General features: G+C 40.5%; 1 protein-coding gene across 1 annotated transcript; it reads right to left on the bottom strand.

Annotated features, from left to right (window-relative positions):
- Positions 1–8,472: 8,472 nt before the first annotated feature.
- Positions 8,473–11,888, bottom strand: LOC308090736 (uncharacterized protein; the record flags this gene model as incomplete). Its single annotated transcript, XM_080436000.1, has 6 exons — positions 8,473–8,919; positions 9,240–9,408; positions 9,595–9,861; positions 10,169–10,314; positions 10,938–11,122; positions 11,334–11,888. The coding sequence occupies 6 exons, from the start codon at positions 11,886–11,888 to the stop codon at positions 8,895–8,897; spliced, it is 1,347 nt and encodes a 448-aa protein (XP_080292126.1). The 3' UTR covers positions 8,473–8,894.
- Between the last annotated feature and the right edge of the window lie 5,527 nt (positions 11,889–17,415).

The following is a 17,415-nucleotide window of genomic DNA, read 5'->3' as shown; positions in this document are numbered from 1 at the left end:
GTGTGTGTGTGTGTGTGTGTGTGTGTGTGTGTGTGTGTGTGTGTTTGTGGGGGGGGGCGTGCGTGCGTGCGGGCGTGTCTGCTCTCTCTCGCTCTCGCTCTCGCGCGCTCTCTCTCTCTCTCTCTCTCCTTATTAGTGTGGTCAACCAGACTGTTGTTTTCCTCCAAGGCCCTAGCAGTTTATTTTGGACCACATCTCCTCCCACAGTTTATTTTTCCCAATTTAGGGCCATATGTCAAAATGACCGGCTTCACCGGGAATCGTGTGCTTGTATTTTGCTAAGAGATTGGTTACATAGTTTAATTGATATTGATTTATTATTACATTTAATTACATTTCCCCATCCACTTTAATGGGAAAAGGAAAAAACTCCCATTCAAGTATTTATTTCTCAGAAACCGTAAGGGCTAGAGTTTCAAGACTTGGAGGGGTGGGAGGGGTGGTTCATGATTTAGTCCAAAATTATTAAAAAAAGAATTACACCAGTCGGCCTCATGGTGGCGCTATAACAGCCCACTTTACGTTTTGGCCTATAACTCTTGAACCGTAGGTCGTAAAATAAAAATCAGGATAGATTTTCCGCCATTTTGAATTTTCTTCAAAACACACTTTTAGCTCCTCCTCCCACATATTCTGTCCAAATTTCCTACGTCAAAAATCGGTACACATGATCTCTGGGCCCATGCGATAAACATATCCAAACGGCATTTTGATAGTCCTTACCGTTCGTCCGTAAATGGCTTATAAAGTTAGTGGGAGGGGCCCGTTTTACCAAAAATGCCAGAAATCACGAAGTATTTTTGTCTCGGAAACCGTAAGGGCTAGAGTTAAAAAACTTGGAGGGAAGGTTCATAGTTTATTGCGAAATTATTGAAAAAAATAATTACACCAGTCGGCCACATGGTGGCGCTATAACAGCCCACTTTACGTTTTGGCCTATAACTCTTGAACCGTAGGTCGTAAAATAAAAATCAGGATAGATTTTCCGCCATTTTGAATTTTCTTCAAAACACACTTTTAGCTCCTCCTCCCACATATTCTGTCCAAATTTCCTACGTCAAAAATCGGTACACATGATCTCTGGGCCCATGCGATAAATATATCCAAACGGCATTTTGATAGTCCTTACCGTTCGTCCGTAAATGGCTTCCAAAGTTAGTGGGAGGGGCCCGTTTTACCAAAAATGCCAGAAATCACGAAGTATTTTTGTCTCGGAAACCGTAAGGGCTAGAGTTAAAAAACTTGGAGGGAAGGTTCATAGTTTATTGCCAAATTATTGAAAAAAATAATTACACCAGTCGGCCACATGGTGGCGCTATAACAGCCCACTTTACCTTTTGGCCTATAACTTTTGAACCGTAGGTCGTAGAATCAAAAAATCTTTACTCATGGATTTCTTCGGTCATGACGCAACTCCCCATATAGGCCAAGCCCATTTGCGTCTGGATATATTTTCCGCCATTTTGAACAGCGTTTCGATAGTCTTTACCGTTCGTCCGTAATTGGATTCCAAAGTTAGTGGGAGGGGCCCGTTTTACCAAAAATGCTAGAAATCACGAACAAAACGTCCAATTGATCCCAAATTGTAATCACATGTTGAGGGTGGTTTACTCAACGAATCCCCAAGAGCATTTCCACTTTGATCCATAGGGGGCGCCACAAATGCACAAAACGTAACCGTTCGATGCAAAAACATGATTTTTGGGGGGATCAATCCTCTCAAAATAAAACGCGAGTGATCTCAGGAGTGACTTGACAATAATATTGGCCCGTTACATTTGTGGGAGGGGCCTATTTCTTTAGTGGGAGGGGCCTATTTCCTAAAATCAAAACGGCACGTATCAAAAAGGCAGGATCCGATCGGCACCCGATTCGAATGGCATGTCGCGCGGCCTCCGACGGTATTCCTCCAGGCGTATTCCTTGAGTCCCGGCGGCCGCGACCCGCAACCGGCGTCGGCGCAACCACACTTTGCAATTTCCCAGAATTGCGACGTGTCTAGTTGTTATTGATAATCAGCATGAAAAAGGAAGATGGGAATCAAATTGTTGTTTCATAATCATAAATGACTACTAGTTATATTTGGCTGTGATGCAGCTCAGCTGGGCTCTAGATTGGTGGGTTAGCCTGCTTGCTTGCTAATGGGCAATATAACACTGTGATGCATAACACAATAAAACTACTACAAGATATTTGCCAGATCAAGTTACAAAACAAATGTAGATGATTTAAACCAGTGGTTCTCAACCTTTTCAGGCCACGACCCCCCAAAATAATCATATTTGAACTGGGGACCCCCCACCCTGATAAGCACTTGGAACGTAAGAGTTGAGGCATTACATTTTCTTTGACTCTGTTCCACAGATAAACATTGTGAAAATAGCAGATCTACAAGATATTTGTTCACAATCTTTATCTCTTTCTTATATTATTTGACAATTTGGCCAATGTTTAACCAGCTTTTATAGAATAGTTTGTTGATTACTATTGATGCAGTAATGGTCTTTTTTTTTTTTTTTTTTTAGGTATTAAAAAGGTCTTAAAAGTCCTTAAATTGTCACCTTACTGTCATCTGGGGACCCCCAGAATCTTTCCCGACCAACAGGTTGCGAACCACTGATTTAAACCATACCAGATTAAAATTATTATCTCCACCAGGCATAAGAGTGTTTATAATGGACAGTGGACACAGTGATAATGGATCAAAGTTTGCAATGCTCAGAATTAGGCTATGTGCAGCAGACAGTGTTAAATGTAGGCTAACAAAATAAAACAAAACTATACAAATAGGTTCAAATGGGCATTATAGTTACACACATTGATTTGAACATGTGTCTTTCACTGATACAAAGTATTTTAAAGTATAAAAACACTATAATATACTTTATTTCACAACTGTCTGTAGTGTTAATATACAGTAAAATCATGTTGTCTAATGTATCTAAATGTTAACCACAGCACATAAAGATATATTTTAGGGGAAAACTGATAAGCCAGTAGAAGCTGATGTTCAACCTGATACAGGACATGAGCTGTCTGTCTGTCTGTCTGTCTGTCTGTCTGTCTGTCTGTATGTCTGTCGTCCGTCCATAATTCTGTCCATCTGTCGAGCAGCATAAGTTAGAGAAGTTAGTTAAGAACATATTTCCTTCATTTCTTAATGAATTTTAATGAATTAATGAAGCAATATTACATCAGAGGGTGTGCATTACCTTGAGTATTGACAACAGTGATGAGGTCAGGAAATAAGCCATTGTGCTTTTATGAGCGATCTAGTTTAGAGGACCTTGTATTGTGAATTGTACTTCCATGTACTGTTACCATGTCTTTTCTAAATAAAGTATTCAATCAATCAAAAAGGAGGCAGAGCCTTGTTGAAGAATGATGTGGATCTATAGTGTGTCTGTTGTGTTGTTGTTGTGGTTGTGGTTGTTGTTGTTGTTGAAGATTGCTAGTTGTGACATGGTGACTGTATTAATTCATATGATTGGCTCGGTGGAAACACTTCTGTCTATGTAGGCCTTTTCCTCACAGCCTTTTTATTTATTTCTATTTATTTCTTTTCGGTGAGCTCTATTTTTCTTTTCGATTTGGTGGATTTTAAAACTGCACAAATAATTTACAAAGCAACTGTGCTGTTCCTGCCAAAGTGTATGCTGAACTTCAGCTCAACAGCGAGCTAAACTCCACTTCCCATAACAATAATGACAGAATCGTGACGTTGGACTTGTTCTTTTTACTGAAGATTCCATAGGTTTTCTTCCAGAGATTTACAGGTAACATTTCCACAACGGTAGCTACCAAAGACAGATGTAAAAGTTGCCGGACCCATGCTCAGCACCTGCCAGCAAATGCTACCGGCTTAAGTAAATCGTTGATGAACAGAGCTAAATCAGGTTGTGTGCATCAGCAAGGGCTTGTGTTGTCTTGTTGCTGCTTATTCTGGGTTGCTGTTGGAGGCGGAGCTGTGTGTGTGTGTGTGTGTGTGTGTGTGTGTGTGTGTGTGTGTGTGTGTGTGTGTGTGTGTGTGTGTGTGTATGAGGAGTCAAGCCAATAGTTTTTTTGATGGCGACAACCACACTTTTATTCCTTGTTTCTTGATTTTACCTCACTTGTTTCTTGATTAAAAAAAAAGTCATATTTTTTGGATGCCACTGCACGTCCCCAATAGCACCTCCCCGCGACCCCACTTTGGGTCGCGACCCATAGTTTGAGAACTGCTGCTATAGACACTTCCAGCCTCACTTTTCAGGTCCCGTCATACGCAGGCGGTGCCAGAAATCGGGTCATTATGCCAGGGGGTGTGCTATCCCTCCGGTTGGTCCAGCGAGCCAGCAGCCAACCCTTAGAACACTCATTGCATTTTGATTCTAATTTATAGCACTTTGTAGGTTCTCACCCGATCTCGTGGAGTTGCAAAAATTACACTTTTTCTGCCAGAACTTTCATATTGTTTTCATAATATGACAACAGCTGACCCTCACCCCATAGCCTCAAGCAAACTCTGCAACATTCTCCACTAACAGGCAGCCCATTCCTCCTGCATTATGTGCAATTTAGAAACGGGTGTTACCTGACCTGTACACAGGACGCTAAGATTTACAACAAGCGCTTCCCAACTCGAACACATAATAAAATTCATGGCTGCTCTGAGTTTAGTGACAGAAAGTTAAATGCTCATATCATGACAGCGGTGGATTGTTTTGAAACAAGTCTTGACAGAGACAAAGGATAATCCTACATGCAGACATGCAAAAGTGTCACTTTTGTTGTAACTGTAGAAACATTTAACTAATGAGGCCTAATTGTTATTGATAATCAGCACGAAAAAGGAAGATGGGAATCAAATTGTTGTTTCATAATCATAAATGACTACTAGTTATATTTGGCTGTGATGCAGCTCAGCTACTTGGGCTCTAGATTGGTGGGTTAGCCTGCTTGCTTGCTAATGGGCAATATAACACTGTGATGCATAACACAATAAAACTACTACAAGATATTTGCCAGATCAAGTTACAAAACAAATGTAGATGATTTAAACCAGTGGTTCTCAACCTTTTCAGGCCACAACCCCCCAAAATAATCATATTTGAACTGGGGACCCCCCACCCTGATAAGCACTTGGAACGTAAGAGTTGAGGCATTACATTTTCTTTGACTCTGTTCCACAGATAAACATTGTGAAAATAGCAGATCTACAAGATATTTGTTCACAATCTTTATCTCTTTCTTATATTATTTGACAATTTGGCCAATGTTTAACCAGCTTTTATAGAATAGTTTGTTGATTACTATTGATGCAGTAATGGTCTTTTTTCTTTTAGGTATTAAAAAGGTCTTAAAAGTCCTTAAATTGTCACTTTACTGTCATCTGGGGACCCCCTAGAATCTTTCCCGACCAACAGGTTGCGAACCACTGATTTAAACCATACCAGATTAAAATTATTATCTCCACCAGGCATAAGAGTGTTTATAATGGACAGTGGACACAGTGATAATGGATCAAAGTTTGCAATGCTCAGCATTAGGCTATGTGCAGCAGACAGTGTTAAATGTAGGCTAACAAAATAAAACAAAACTATACAAATAGGTTCAAATGGGCATTATAGTTACACACATTGATTGAACATGTGTCTTTCACTGATAAAAAGTATTTTAAAGTATAAAAACACTATAATATACTTTATTTCACAACTGTCTGTAGTGTTAATATACAGTAAAATCATGTTGTCTAATGTATCTAAATGTTAACCACAGCACATAAAGATATATTTTAGGGGAAAACTGATAAGCCAGTAGAAGCTGATGTTCAACCTGATACAGGACATGAGCTGTCTGTATGTCTGTCGTCCGTCCATAATTCTGTCCATCTGTCGAGCAGCATAAGTTAGAGAAGTAAGTTAAGAACATATTTCCTTCATTTCTTAATGAATTTTAATGAATTAAAGAAGCAATATTACATCAGAGGGTGTGCATTACCTTGAGTATTGACAACAGTGATGAGGTCAGGATATAAGCCATTGTGCTTTTATGAGCGATCTAGTTTAGAGGACCTTGTATTGTGAATTGTACTTCCATGTACTGTTACCATGTCTTTTCTAAATAAAGTATTCAATCAATCAAAAAGGAGGCAGAGCCTTGTTGAAGAATGATGTGGATCTATAGTGTGTCTGTTGTGTTGTTGTTGTGGTTGTGGTTGTGGTTGTTGTTGTTGAAGATTGCTAGTTGTGACATGGTGACTGTATTAATTCATAGGATTGGCTCGGTGGAAACACTTCTGTCTATGTAGGCCTTTTCCTCACAGCCTTTTTATTTATTTCTATTTCTTTCTTTTCGGTGAGCTCTATTTTTCTTTTCGATTTGGTGGATTTTAAAACTGCACAAATAATTTACAAAGCAACTGTGCTGTTCCTGCCAAAGTGTATGCTGAACTTCAGCTCAACAGCGAGCTAAACTCCACTTCCCATAACAATAATGACAGAATCGTGACGTTGGACTTGTTCTTTTTACTGAAGATTCCTCATCATTACAGGTCATGGAGTAAAAACTGGAAACAAAAGTAACATACAATGTATCATGAGATGTTGTCCTGTTCTATTTACAGTGGCTTGTAAATACAATCATTTTTTAATACAAAATAACCATTAACTGCCATTTTTAACATTAACTTATTGTCTTAGTTAAGCATACATGAAATTACCACAACAACATGAAATGATAGCTTCCACATGAACTCTAACTTACAGCATTGCCTCCTGGGGAAGGGGGACAGGTCCCCACTTAGAAACACCCCCACTTAGAAACACCGCCACTTAGAAACATCCCCACTTAGAAACACGGACCCACCCCCACTTAGAAACACGGACCCCCCCACACTTAGAAACACGGACCCCCCCCACACTTAGAAACACGGACCCCCCCCACACTTAGAAACACGGACCCCCCCCACACTTAGAAACACGGACCCCCCCCACACTTAGAAACACGGACCCCCCCCACACTTAGAAACACGGACCCCCCCCCACACTTAGAAACACGTACCCCCCATCATGCTATTTTATTGTTACAATCCCCACTTAGAAACACGGACCCCCCCCACACTTAGAAACACGGACCCCCCCCACACTTAGAAACACGGACCCCCCCCACACTTAGAAACACGGACCCCCCCCACACTTAGAAACACGGACCCCCCCATCATGCTATTTTATTGTTACAATCCCCACTTAGAAACACGGACCCCCCCCACACTTAGAAACACGGACCCCCCCCATCATGCTATTTTATTGTTACAATTATTATTATTATTATTATTATTATTACCCTTATTATTATTATTATTATTATTATTATTATTATCATCATTATCATTGTTATTGTTATTATTATGTCATGCTATTTTATTATTAATATATATTATTATTATTATTACCCTTATGACAATTATTATTATTATTATTATTATTATTACCCTTAATATATATTATTATTATTATTATTATTATTATTATTACCCTTATGACTATTATTATTATTATTATTATTATTATTATTATTATGTTGTCCTTTCCTTCTCTTGCGTAACGGTCGGGATCTCTGTGAGCGCAGCCTGTAGTCTATGGAGACAATATCCAACACTTCACCACGGTTAACCAGTGGTTTTCAACCTTTTCAGGCCCTGACCCCCCAAAAATGATAGTATTTGAACTGGAGACCCCCTTTTTTTTTTTTTTTGCTGGGGCTGCAGGGCGCAGCGTGGCACAAAATCCAAAGGCTCCCTCTCTCTAATTCTCAACAAATGTCTGTGATTATAATTGTCCTACAATCTGCAGAAGGGAGACGGTTAATTCCTTGTGTCATTTGCGTTTATATGATAGTCTATTCAAAGAAGACACTTGAGCGTCCATAAGATCGCACAGCTGTCCAGTCTGGACTAATATCAAACCAAACGAGGCTGTGCGTAAATACTGCAGTTATTATAACAGCGCAGCAAGAAATAAACGATTAACGTGCATGAGAATGTGCCATTGGTAGCACAATGCAAATCCTCAAAGAAAATGCGTCTTCCTAATAGATACATTTGGATTGGATATCTCACAATATGATAATGGTAACAATATGCGGGGATTCGCTGTCCACCGAGGAACAAGAGCAAGAGGCGTGCAGAAGAGGAGCTTTAGTAAAAAGGCACTTTTCCTGCCGTGTGCCAGCCACGCTCTACGTCATCGTAGAAGCAGCTAAACCTACAGGGTCTGTGCGCATCTTTGGGGCGCTACATACACAATATTCCGCTCATCTCTTCAGTACAAAAGGACTCCCAACATTAGTGGGTTCAACCCATTCAAAAGGTGCCCACATATCCAAATTAACCCTATACCTTCAGCTTCAGAACGATTTGCAGAGTGGGGGAAAAGTTTTGCTTTAGAAAATATTCAATGAATGAATGAAGAAATACTCTTTTACAATAATGTCCGGTATCAATAGAGGACTTTACTGTTCCTGTTCCACACAAAAAAACAACAACAACAGGTTCTTCTATATACAATATTTTGAGGAAAAAATAAGAAAAAGAAAATAAAAAGAGCTACAAGCTCACAATGCTCACAATGTACAATAGTACAATATTTTCCTCAGATGTAGTGGCATAGAAATAAAAGTAGTCCTACCAATGAAACAGAAAAATATCCTACAGTGAAACAAACAAAAAAAAGAATCAAAGCACTTGGGCTTGGTCAATATGTCAGGATACATGTACTCGAAAGACAGACAGACAGACAGACAGACAGACAGACAGACAGACAGACAGACAGACAGACAGACTACACAAAGTTGTGGATGCAGTGCTGGACTGCATTCCAGTACTGGTCCAGCGTTTTCTGTCCACGGCGGTAGGCCTACTGGCGCCGGAGAATCTTAAGCCTGTTGGAGGAAATCATTTGTTCATTAATATTAGTAATAATACATCAATATAGCATTAATACATTTTAATAGGTAACACGTTTTTGTTGTGCACAATACGTTCTATAATAACTAGCTCCATTAAGAACCTCTCACTCCGCTATACAGCTCCAAGATGATAGCGGAGTGAGAGGTTCTTAATGGAGCTATATAATAACAATCGTCACCCCCCTGCTCCCTAAGCTGAGTTTAGGCCAGAGCCTCAACCTGCTCATTGGATCCCATGCCATGCAACAGCCTTTTATTATTTATTTGTTCTTAGTATGAATAAACTCTCAAACCTCTCCTCCAACCGGCGCCACTTCAGTCGCTGGGTAGGTGGTGGATCCCCACGATCAACGTGGCCACAAACGGTCTCCACCAGCCTCTGTTCATCCTTTAGTTTCCGGATGAACACCCAGATGGACGGGTGGCTCCTGTCTACCCGGACATTCCATCTGTGATGGAAACCTGAAATAATCATAGATTTATAAGAACTATATGATACATGCAGGACACATGGCACATGGCCCATTTACATTTAATTCCCACGTTGCTCAGAGATATTGAAGCAAATACAACAGATTTGGAATGAGACATTTTCAAAGATAATAATAATACTAATAATACTAATAATAAATAAATCTAAGTTCTTACCCTCCACCGCGTTGTTGCTGCGGTTGTCAGAGTTCCGGCCATGGACACACCAGACTGCCGGTGGGAACAGTGCCCGCTCCCCCACGTAGGTGTCCTCCATATATTGGATGAAGTCACCTATCGCGGGGTAGCGGCGGAGCTGGCGGCGGGTCTCTCTGTTCGTACAAAAGGCCCTGAAGTTCTGCCTCAGGATAAGGAGAGGGAGGTAGCCGGTTGACATCGCCTTCCTGAACCAGGCTCTCAGGTGCCTGTCCCGCCTGTATGGACCTGCAAAAGTTGAGTGAAGAAATAAAAGTTACTTAGACTCATTTCATAAGCACTCATAAACACTCAATTTAGTAATTTATTTTATAAAATTAAAAAAGCTTCTACCCATTAATGTATATTATTATAACAATTATAATTGTCTACACATCAGCATATTATTATGAAATTAAAATATGTATTTATGTATTTATTTATTTAACCTATACAGCACCTATACATTTTAATATTTAGTTCTTTATCCTGTGAAGAAATCACACAATTACTTTTAGTTGTGGTCTGCTAACTTAACACAGCATGCAACACTGACCTGCCAGGCCAAGGTCCTGCACCTTACGCCACATGCTCTGGCACAGGTGGAAAAAACACCCAGTGATACGCGTCTCTGGCAGCTCCTCCCTGAAGGCATTCATCATGCCCATCTCGTAGTCCGTCAGGACTTGGGCAGGGCTCCATCTTGGACATCAAGGGGGGGATGGACAGACAGACAGACAGACAGACAGACAGACAGGTGTTAAAATATAAAAAAGCAAGGTGCAGTGACCAGTGACATATGATACAGTGAGCGTCGAGCAGTGGTGGAAAAAGTACTCAAATTATTTACGTGAAAGTACCAATACTGCAATCTAGAAATACTCTGTTACAAGTAAAAGATTAGAATTCAAAATTTACTTGAGTAAAAGTACAAAAGTATTGGCATCAAAATGTATTTAAAGTACAAAAGTAAAAGTTCTAAACTATTTGAAAATAGAAGATCTACAAGTTCACAATGTGTTGCGTGTTGTAAACTTGTAGATCTGCTATTTTCAAATAGGTATAAATTAAATAGGGCTAAAGTGGTTAATGTATGTTTCATAATATAATCATTTAGGCTATATATCTGAAAAGTAACTACTAGTAACTAATACGTTTTCAAATAATTGTAGTGGAGTAAAAGTACAATATTTGCCTCTAAGATGTAATGGAGTAGAAGTAAAAGTATTGGACACACACACACACACACACACACACACACACACACACACACACACACACACACACACACACACACACACACACACACACACACACACACTTACAGTTCTTCAGTGACCCGCTCGACCCTCCTCTTAACATGACGGAGGACAGAGCGGTACATATCCTCTGTCTTGCCGCTCATTAAAACCATGACGAAGGGGACGACCCTGCCCACGTAGAGGCCATGTATTGTGGCAAACTGGTAGTACGGCCTCGGACACGTCTTGAACGTGGCGTCCATGTATATCTAAAACATTCAAAATGCATTTTATTCATACTGATATAAACTAGACCTGTGTCATATTATTGCGGAAAACCCTTATTATAAATATTCAGCCCCAGCACCTTTAGCTTGATCAAGCATAGATAATCATGCATATTTAAATTAATGATCTGGCTTATTGGCGACATATCATTTCACTGACTGACACGACGTTTTATTGAAGAGGGGTTCTCACCTGGTCACATTCGCTCAGTTTCTGGACGTTCTCATCTGTCCCAAAAACCAGAAAGCCATGCTGCCTGTTGGTCTTACTGAGGAAGTCATCCCCTCCCCAGGTAACGGCCCATTCCCCCTGCACGGCGACGTCCTCTACTCTGCGGGGGATGGGAGGCATGAGCCTGGCCCACCGTCTCTCCAGACGCGCTTTCACGGCTTCGAAGGGGGGGATGTGTTGGACCAGAGCGGTTTGGGCAACGATCTGGTCATATACCCGTTTTACGGGGATAGTTGGATCGGCTGCCACCAGGTTGAGCATCCGCTCAATTATAGCCGTGGTGGCAACCAAATCCGCCTCTCCCGCGTGGTCATGTTCACCCGGCGGCCTTAAGATGATGATGGCTGGGTCATCTGCCTGCACATCCAGCCACCGTGTGTGCATGGTCACGTTGCACCCAGGGTGGGCACAACGCCAATAAATATTTTCTGGGGTGGACTTATTCCGCAGATAACGGAACGGATCCATCACGAGGGCTTTCCCTCCTCGACTGTTGGCGACTTGAATATAAGCCATGTTTGGTAAGAAAGAATTATCACCTGGTGGGACTTTATTTTATAGAGGTAAACTTGATTGATTACCATGTGCTTCCAATACATTACACGATTGCCAAAACCTCATTGGCTTTGGCGAATTCAATACTTTATTGGCATGTCAACGAGTGAAACCGCTTTTAACGCGCCCACCTGTTGTCTGATGATGAGGAGCTGTCTGTGGTGCTGAACGTGCACGGGGACCTGCTTGTACTGTATGTCTGTGAATGAGAAACTGTCTATAATGCTGACCTGCTGTCTTTAGACTGATGTGCAGGTCCATGAGCTAACTTACAAATTATTTACAATAACTGCTATTAAGATTCATTTTAGGCCATCACGATGTTGCTGACACGGGACTATTTCATTGGTGTGTTGCCAAGGTTAATATTGTCCACCATCGCATTGCAACTTCTCCTCAAACACAGAAGAGAGAGAGAGAGAGAGAGAGAGAGAGAGAGAGAGAGAGAGAGAGAGAGAGAGAGAGAGAGAGAGAGAGAGAGAGAGAGAGAGAGAGAGAGAGAGAGAGGAGAGACGTTCCACTGTCACAGGCCGCGCAGAGCCATGCAGAGTGTAACGGAGGGAGGGGTTCTGATCAGTCTCAGAGCTACGTGAACTGAACATAATGGTTTGAATTGATTGATTGAATTATTTAGAAATTGCAGAGAAAAGCACATTACAGTAGATTTCAATTAATAGGCAAGAAACTAAAAAGGCTCACATTTCCTAGAGAAGCATAAATGCTTGATTAACAGGGGGCCTTTTCAGTTCATGATGACATTAAGAGACAGACTGATATACACTTTACTTTACACTTTGCTTATACAACAAAAGGAAGAAAAACAGCATAAGGAATATGTACAGTACAATTGGGGGAGGGGGGGGACAATGTTGTATTTAAAAAAGGGAATATGTACATGGGGGGGGGGGGGGTAATGACTTTTATAGGGGCCAGTTGTGAGTTGCGGCCTCCTGAAGGTGGTCTTTGAGGGCAGATTTGAAGGAGAGAAGGGTTTTGCACTCCTTCACTAATTTTGGTAGAGCATTCCATTCATCAGGTCTGTCTGTCTGTCTGTCTGTCTGTCTGTCTGTCTATTGACGAAACTGGAATTAGGCATACTTCTTACGCCAGGAACATGTGATTGCATCTGTTGAAATGTTATTCAGTTCCAAGCAGTTACAGACAGACTATAATACCGAAAAACTCATATGCACCAATTGATTTTACCTAACATGTCAAGTCAATTTTATGAAAGTGTCAAATCACAACAAGTTGTCTCGAGACACTTTACATGAAGAGCAAAAAAACCCCGACAGTCCCACCCTGAGCAAGCATTTTAGCGACAGTGGCAACGAAAAACCCCCTTGGAGGAAACGTCAGGCAAACCCTAGCTCTTAGGGTGGGGGCCTTCTGCCTCGACCTTGCATGGGCCGTCACGCCTCAAATGTTGATAGCTGCAGCTCTTAGATTAGCCATGAGTCCGATCAATCATTCACAGTCTGTCAGTATATTATAATAGGCCTAACAATAATAATAATAATAATAATAATAATAATAATAATAATAATAATAATAAGGGTAATAATAATAATAACAATAAAGACAGCTGGAATTTAACTCATTTACTTAAGTACGCTTTTGAGGTATTTGTGCTTTACTTGAGTATTTCCAATACTTTTACTTCTACTCCACTACATCTCAGAGGCAAATATTGCACTTTTACTCTACAATTATTTGAAAACTTTAGTTACTTGTCAGATATATATTATGATATTATGAAACATACAATAACCACTTTAGCCATATTTTATACCTAGGCTATGTGAAAATAGCAGATATACAAGCTTACAACGCGTCGCATCACACACACACACACACACACACACACACACACACACACACACACACACACACACACACACACACACACACACACACACACACACACACACACACACACACACACACACACACACACACACACACACACACACACACACACACACACGTCCATCCGTCCGTCCGTCCGTCTATCTATCTGTCTGTCTATTAGTACGGCGCGTAACGTGCGACGCCTACCCAAAAAGACAGACATACAAGCTATCAACGCACTGCGACATGGTGTGTCGACTGCCTGCAGATCTGTTATTTTGGATAGGGCGCATGCTGTACTGGTTCATGCGCTATGAATGAACCCGATTTTATTCTATTCATTATTAACCCACCTCCTACATGCATGCAAGCATCATTAATCAAAAGGTGTCAGTCAGCGTTACAGATCTACAAGCTCACAACAATGTGTCGCTGATCACCGCGTTGTGAGATTAAATTCGGGGCTGTCATTACTGGGCTCATATTGTTTATGGGGGGGCAGCTAGGCCTTATTGCTGATAGATAGTTAGATAGATATTTAAATAGATGTATAGATAGACAGACAGACAGACAGACAGACAGACAGACAGACACTCCGTCACTCCCAGGTGGTGAGCGCACGCACTCAAGCAGCTCTCTGCCAGAAAAGCTTCCAAATGCGAAGTTTTATTTTCGCTTGATATCGGTGGTTGATAGAGAGAAAATGAATTCATGACTGATAGATAGACAGACAGACAGACAGACAGACAGACAGACAGACAGACAGACAGACAGACAGACAGACAGACAGACAGACAGACAGACAGACAGACAGACAGACAGACAGACAGACAGACCCAGGCCGTCCGTGGGAGCGCACTCACACCAATGCGCTAAATTATAATATAATAATAATAGGGTAATAATAATAATAATAATAATAGCATCAATTTGTTTATTGCACTGCACATTTACGCACAGCCTCGTTTGGTTTGAGACACAGTGTCCACTGTCCAGTCTGGTCTAATATCAAACCAAACCAGGCTGTCGGTGGACAGCTGTGCTTAATCTCATCTCATGGACGCCTCTTGAAGACTTCATTTATGGGCATATGAAGTGGACTAATATAGTAAGTGGACAGATTAAGGTGAAAGTTTAATTTCATCATACTTCTGGTGGTGACAGAGACATTAGAATCACAGACAGTTGTTGTGAATTAGGTGAGAAAAATCCTTCTGAATGTGGCAATTTGGAGAGCTCCAAGTTCCGCACAGATGCTTAATTTATTTTTCCTAGTTCCTTAAATGCTACAGTTTCTTCGAAAATATGTCATCTCCTAGTTCAAAAAGGCGTGGCGCTGTGATGCATCCAAGTTCATATTCATGTTACCAAGCCATATTGTAGTACAGTCAATAGTAGGCTAATAGGCTGCTTATTAAATCTACAATGAAATGACAACGGATCACCCTCCCATGCGCGTGTTGTTCTGCAATGATTTTTCATTCATTGGAGGCAGCAAATAAGCAACACATTTAACATATTAAGCTCAGATGATTCCAACCAAGAGGAAAGAGACGGGAGGGCAGGAGAGAGGAGAGGGAGAGAAACGGTATATAATGCTTTTTATTTTATTTTTGTTGCGTGTCAACTTGCACAGCGCGCCCCATCCCACACCGCGATAATGGACTCTGAAATCTTGGCTCATGTGTAGCCTATCATAATTATTCACAAAAGTAACATATGGATATATACACTTAGGATTTAGAGAGAACCCTGAACTATTGCGCTTGAGATTTGGGTACATTCTGGGTTAAAACTGAATCTCTCCATTGTCTCCAAACTAAAGGCCCAGAATTAATTGGAGACGACAAAAAGAAAGCAGTGCTGTTCACAAAAATGACATATGCCTATGGTTGAGGCAGGTGTAAACTTACATTTTATTTAATAAAGGAGGATTAATGAAGCATTAATACACACAGGTGCTTTGATGTTGGGCTAATTTGACAATAGATCAGATGCAAGTGTCTCATTAATGCGCATGGGATGGTTTACCAAGTATGCCTACATTAATTCACATTCATTGTGATTATATATTCGGAATAGTGGTGTGTATAAATAGCAATGCGTCACTGTCGGAATAGCGATGTCTTTAAAACAAATGGGAAACACCTCCATTCAGAAGAATGGAAGTCAATCTTCTAAATAGCGATGTGGCGGAATGGCGATGTGTAACCGCCTCATTGAGGGTAATGTGACATGGGCCATGTTATTTTGACCAAAATTGTAAAAGTTTATATATTTGAAAGTAATGTAAAGTATACATGATGTGAACATGCATGGTACATCATTATCAGATTATCCTTCAACTTCTTGTTTATGCCCCAAAATGACTGGATCTGTTTTGTAGCAATTTGTAGCAATTGTAGAAATGTTAGACTTTAATTGCCGAATGTTTAAGCATATTCTAATCATGTAAACTTTACTTTAAAACATTTTCCAAATATTTTATTTGTTTAACATGTTGGACAGAATAGCCAATTTTACATCAAGGTGCCCAGATGTCCCTAGTGCCCAGCTATCCCATTATCCCTGCATCATACCACAAACAGCCTAACACGTCAACTTTAAGATGAGGGCAAAGTAACTACAATTTCATTTGACAGCTTCAGTCCATGTGGGACTTTCATCAGTGCAAATTTCAGTAAAATAAGCATTACGTTCTCATTACCATGTACAAATTTAAATAATTAACATTTCTCTATGTAGCCTATTGGCCATCATTCCCATTTTCATTCTTCAATACTAATGATCAAATAAAACAGATAAGGCAGGTGAAGATCAAAATGTACTAAAATATGTACCTGCAAAACATTTGAGGTGAGAAACTAATGCAAAAAAATAATAAAAAATCTCTAGCTACAGCCAGGAGCCAGTTTACTTAATTATCACATACTGTAGATTGGAAATAGGGAGAAACAATGAACCTGACAATGAACTGTACAAACTAGGCTAACAAAAGCTAGCTAATCTGCACAGAACGTGAAGTGTAAAACTTAAAGCAGCAATTTATTGCACACACAATTTATTGCACACACACACACACACACACTCATGCTTGCTGCCTGTATCAAATCAAGTTGTTTGCAGCTGCAAGGATAATGAGGTGGGAGCAGGGGTCATCACCATGGCAGCTTGTGATGGACATTTTCATTAATATTTCATTTTCGCCACGGACATGCAAAATAATCATTGTACCAAAAACACGGTGGCCTAGCCCTAAATGTATACTAATGGACTCCTAATGTGTCATAGGGTCTATTCCAATGTGCTGCACATTTTAAAACAATAGTACAGTATGTCTGCTTTAACTACTGAGCGACCAACAAATTAAATCCTAATTATTTTGGATTATAATAGTTGAGTCTCATCAGTACAGACAGTGCTTCAACCTCAAAAGGTCCACTTAGCTGCAAAGGTGAGTGGGTGCGTATTATACATCATATGGCTAATATAGAGATTGCTGGCTTTTCAAAAGACAGTGTTACTTGAGGACAGAAAGATATCAAGTTCTACCAGCTAAACCATTTGGTTTGGCAAGGTACAGTAGTGCATTCCATTAAGGTGATCAGGTATTCTCTGTTGATGAGAAAGTCCAAGG

The sequence above is a fragment of the Gymnoscopelus braueri genome (assembly GCF_963280865.1).
Source record: "Gymnoscopelus braueri genome assembly, chromosome: 8".
NCBI classification, from domain to species: Eukaryota; Metazoa; Chordata; class Actinopteri; order Myctophiformes; family Myctophidae; genus Gymnoscopelus; species Gymnoscopelus braueri.
The sequence above is the reverse complement of the archived record's forward strand: the minus strand, read 5'-3'. Positions and strand labels throughout refer to the sequence as shown.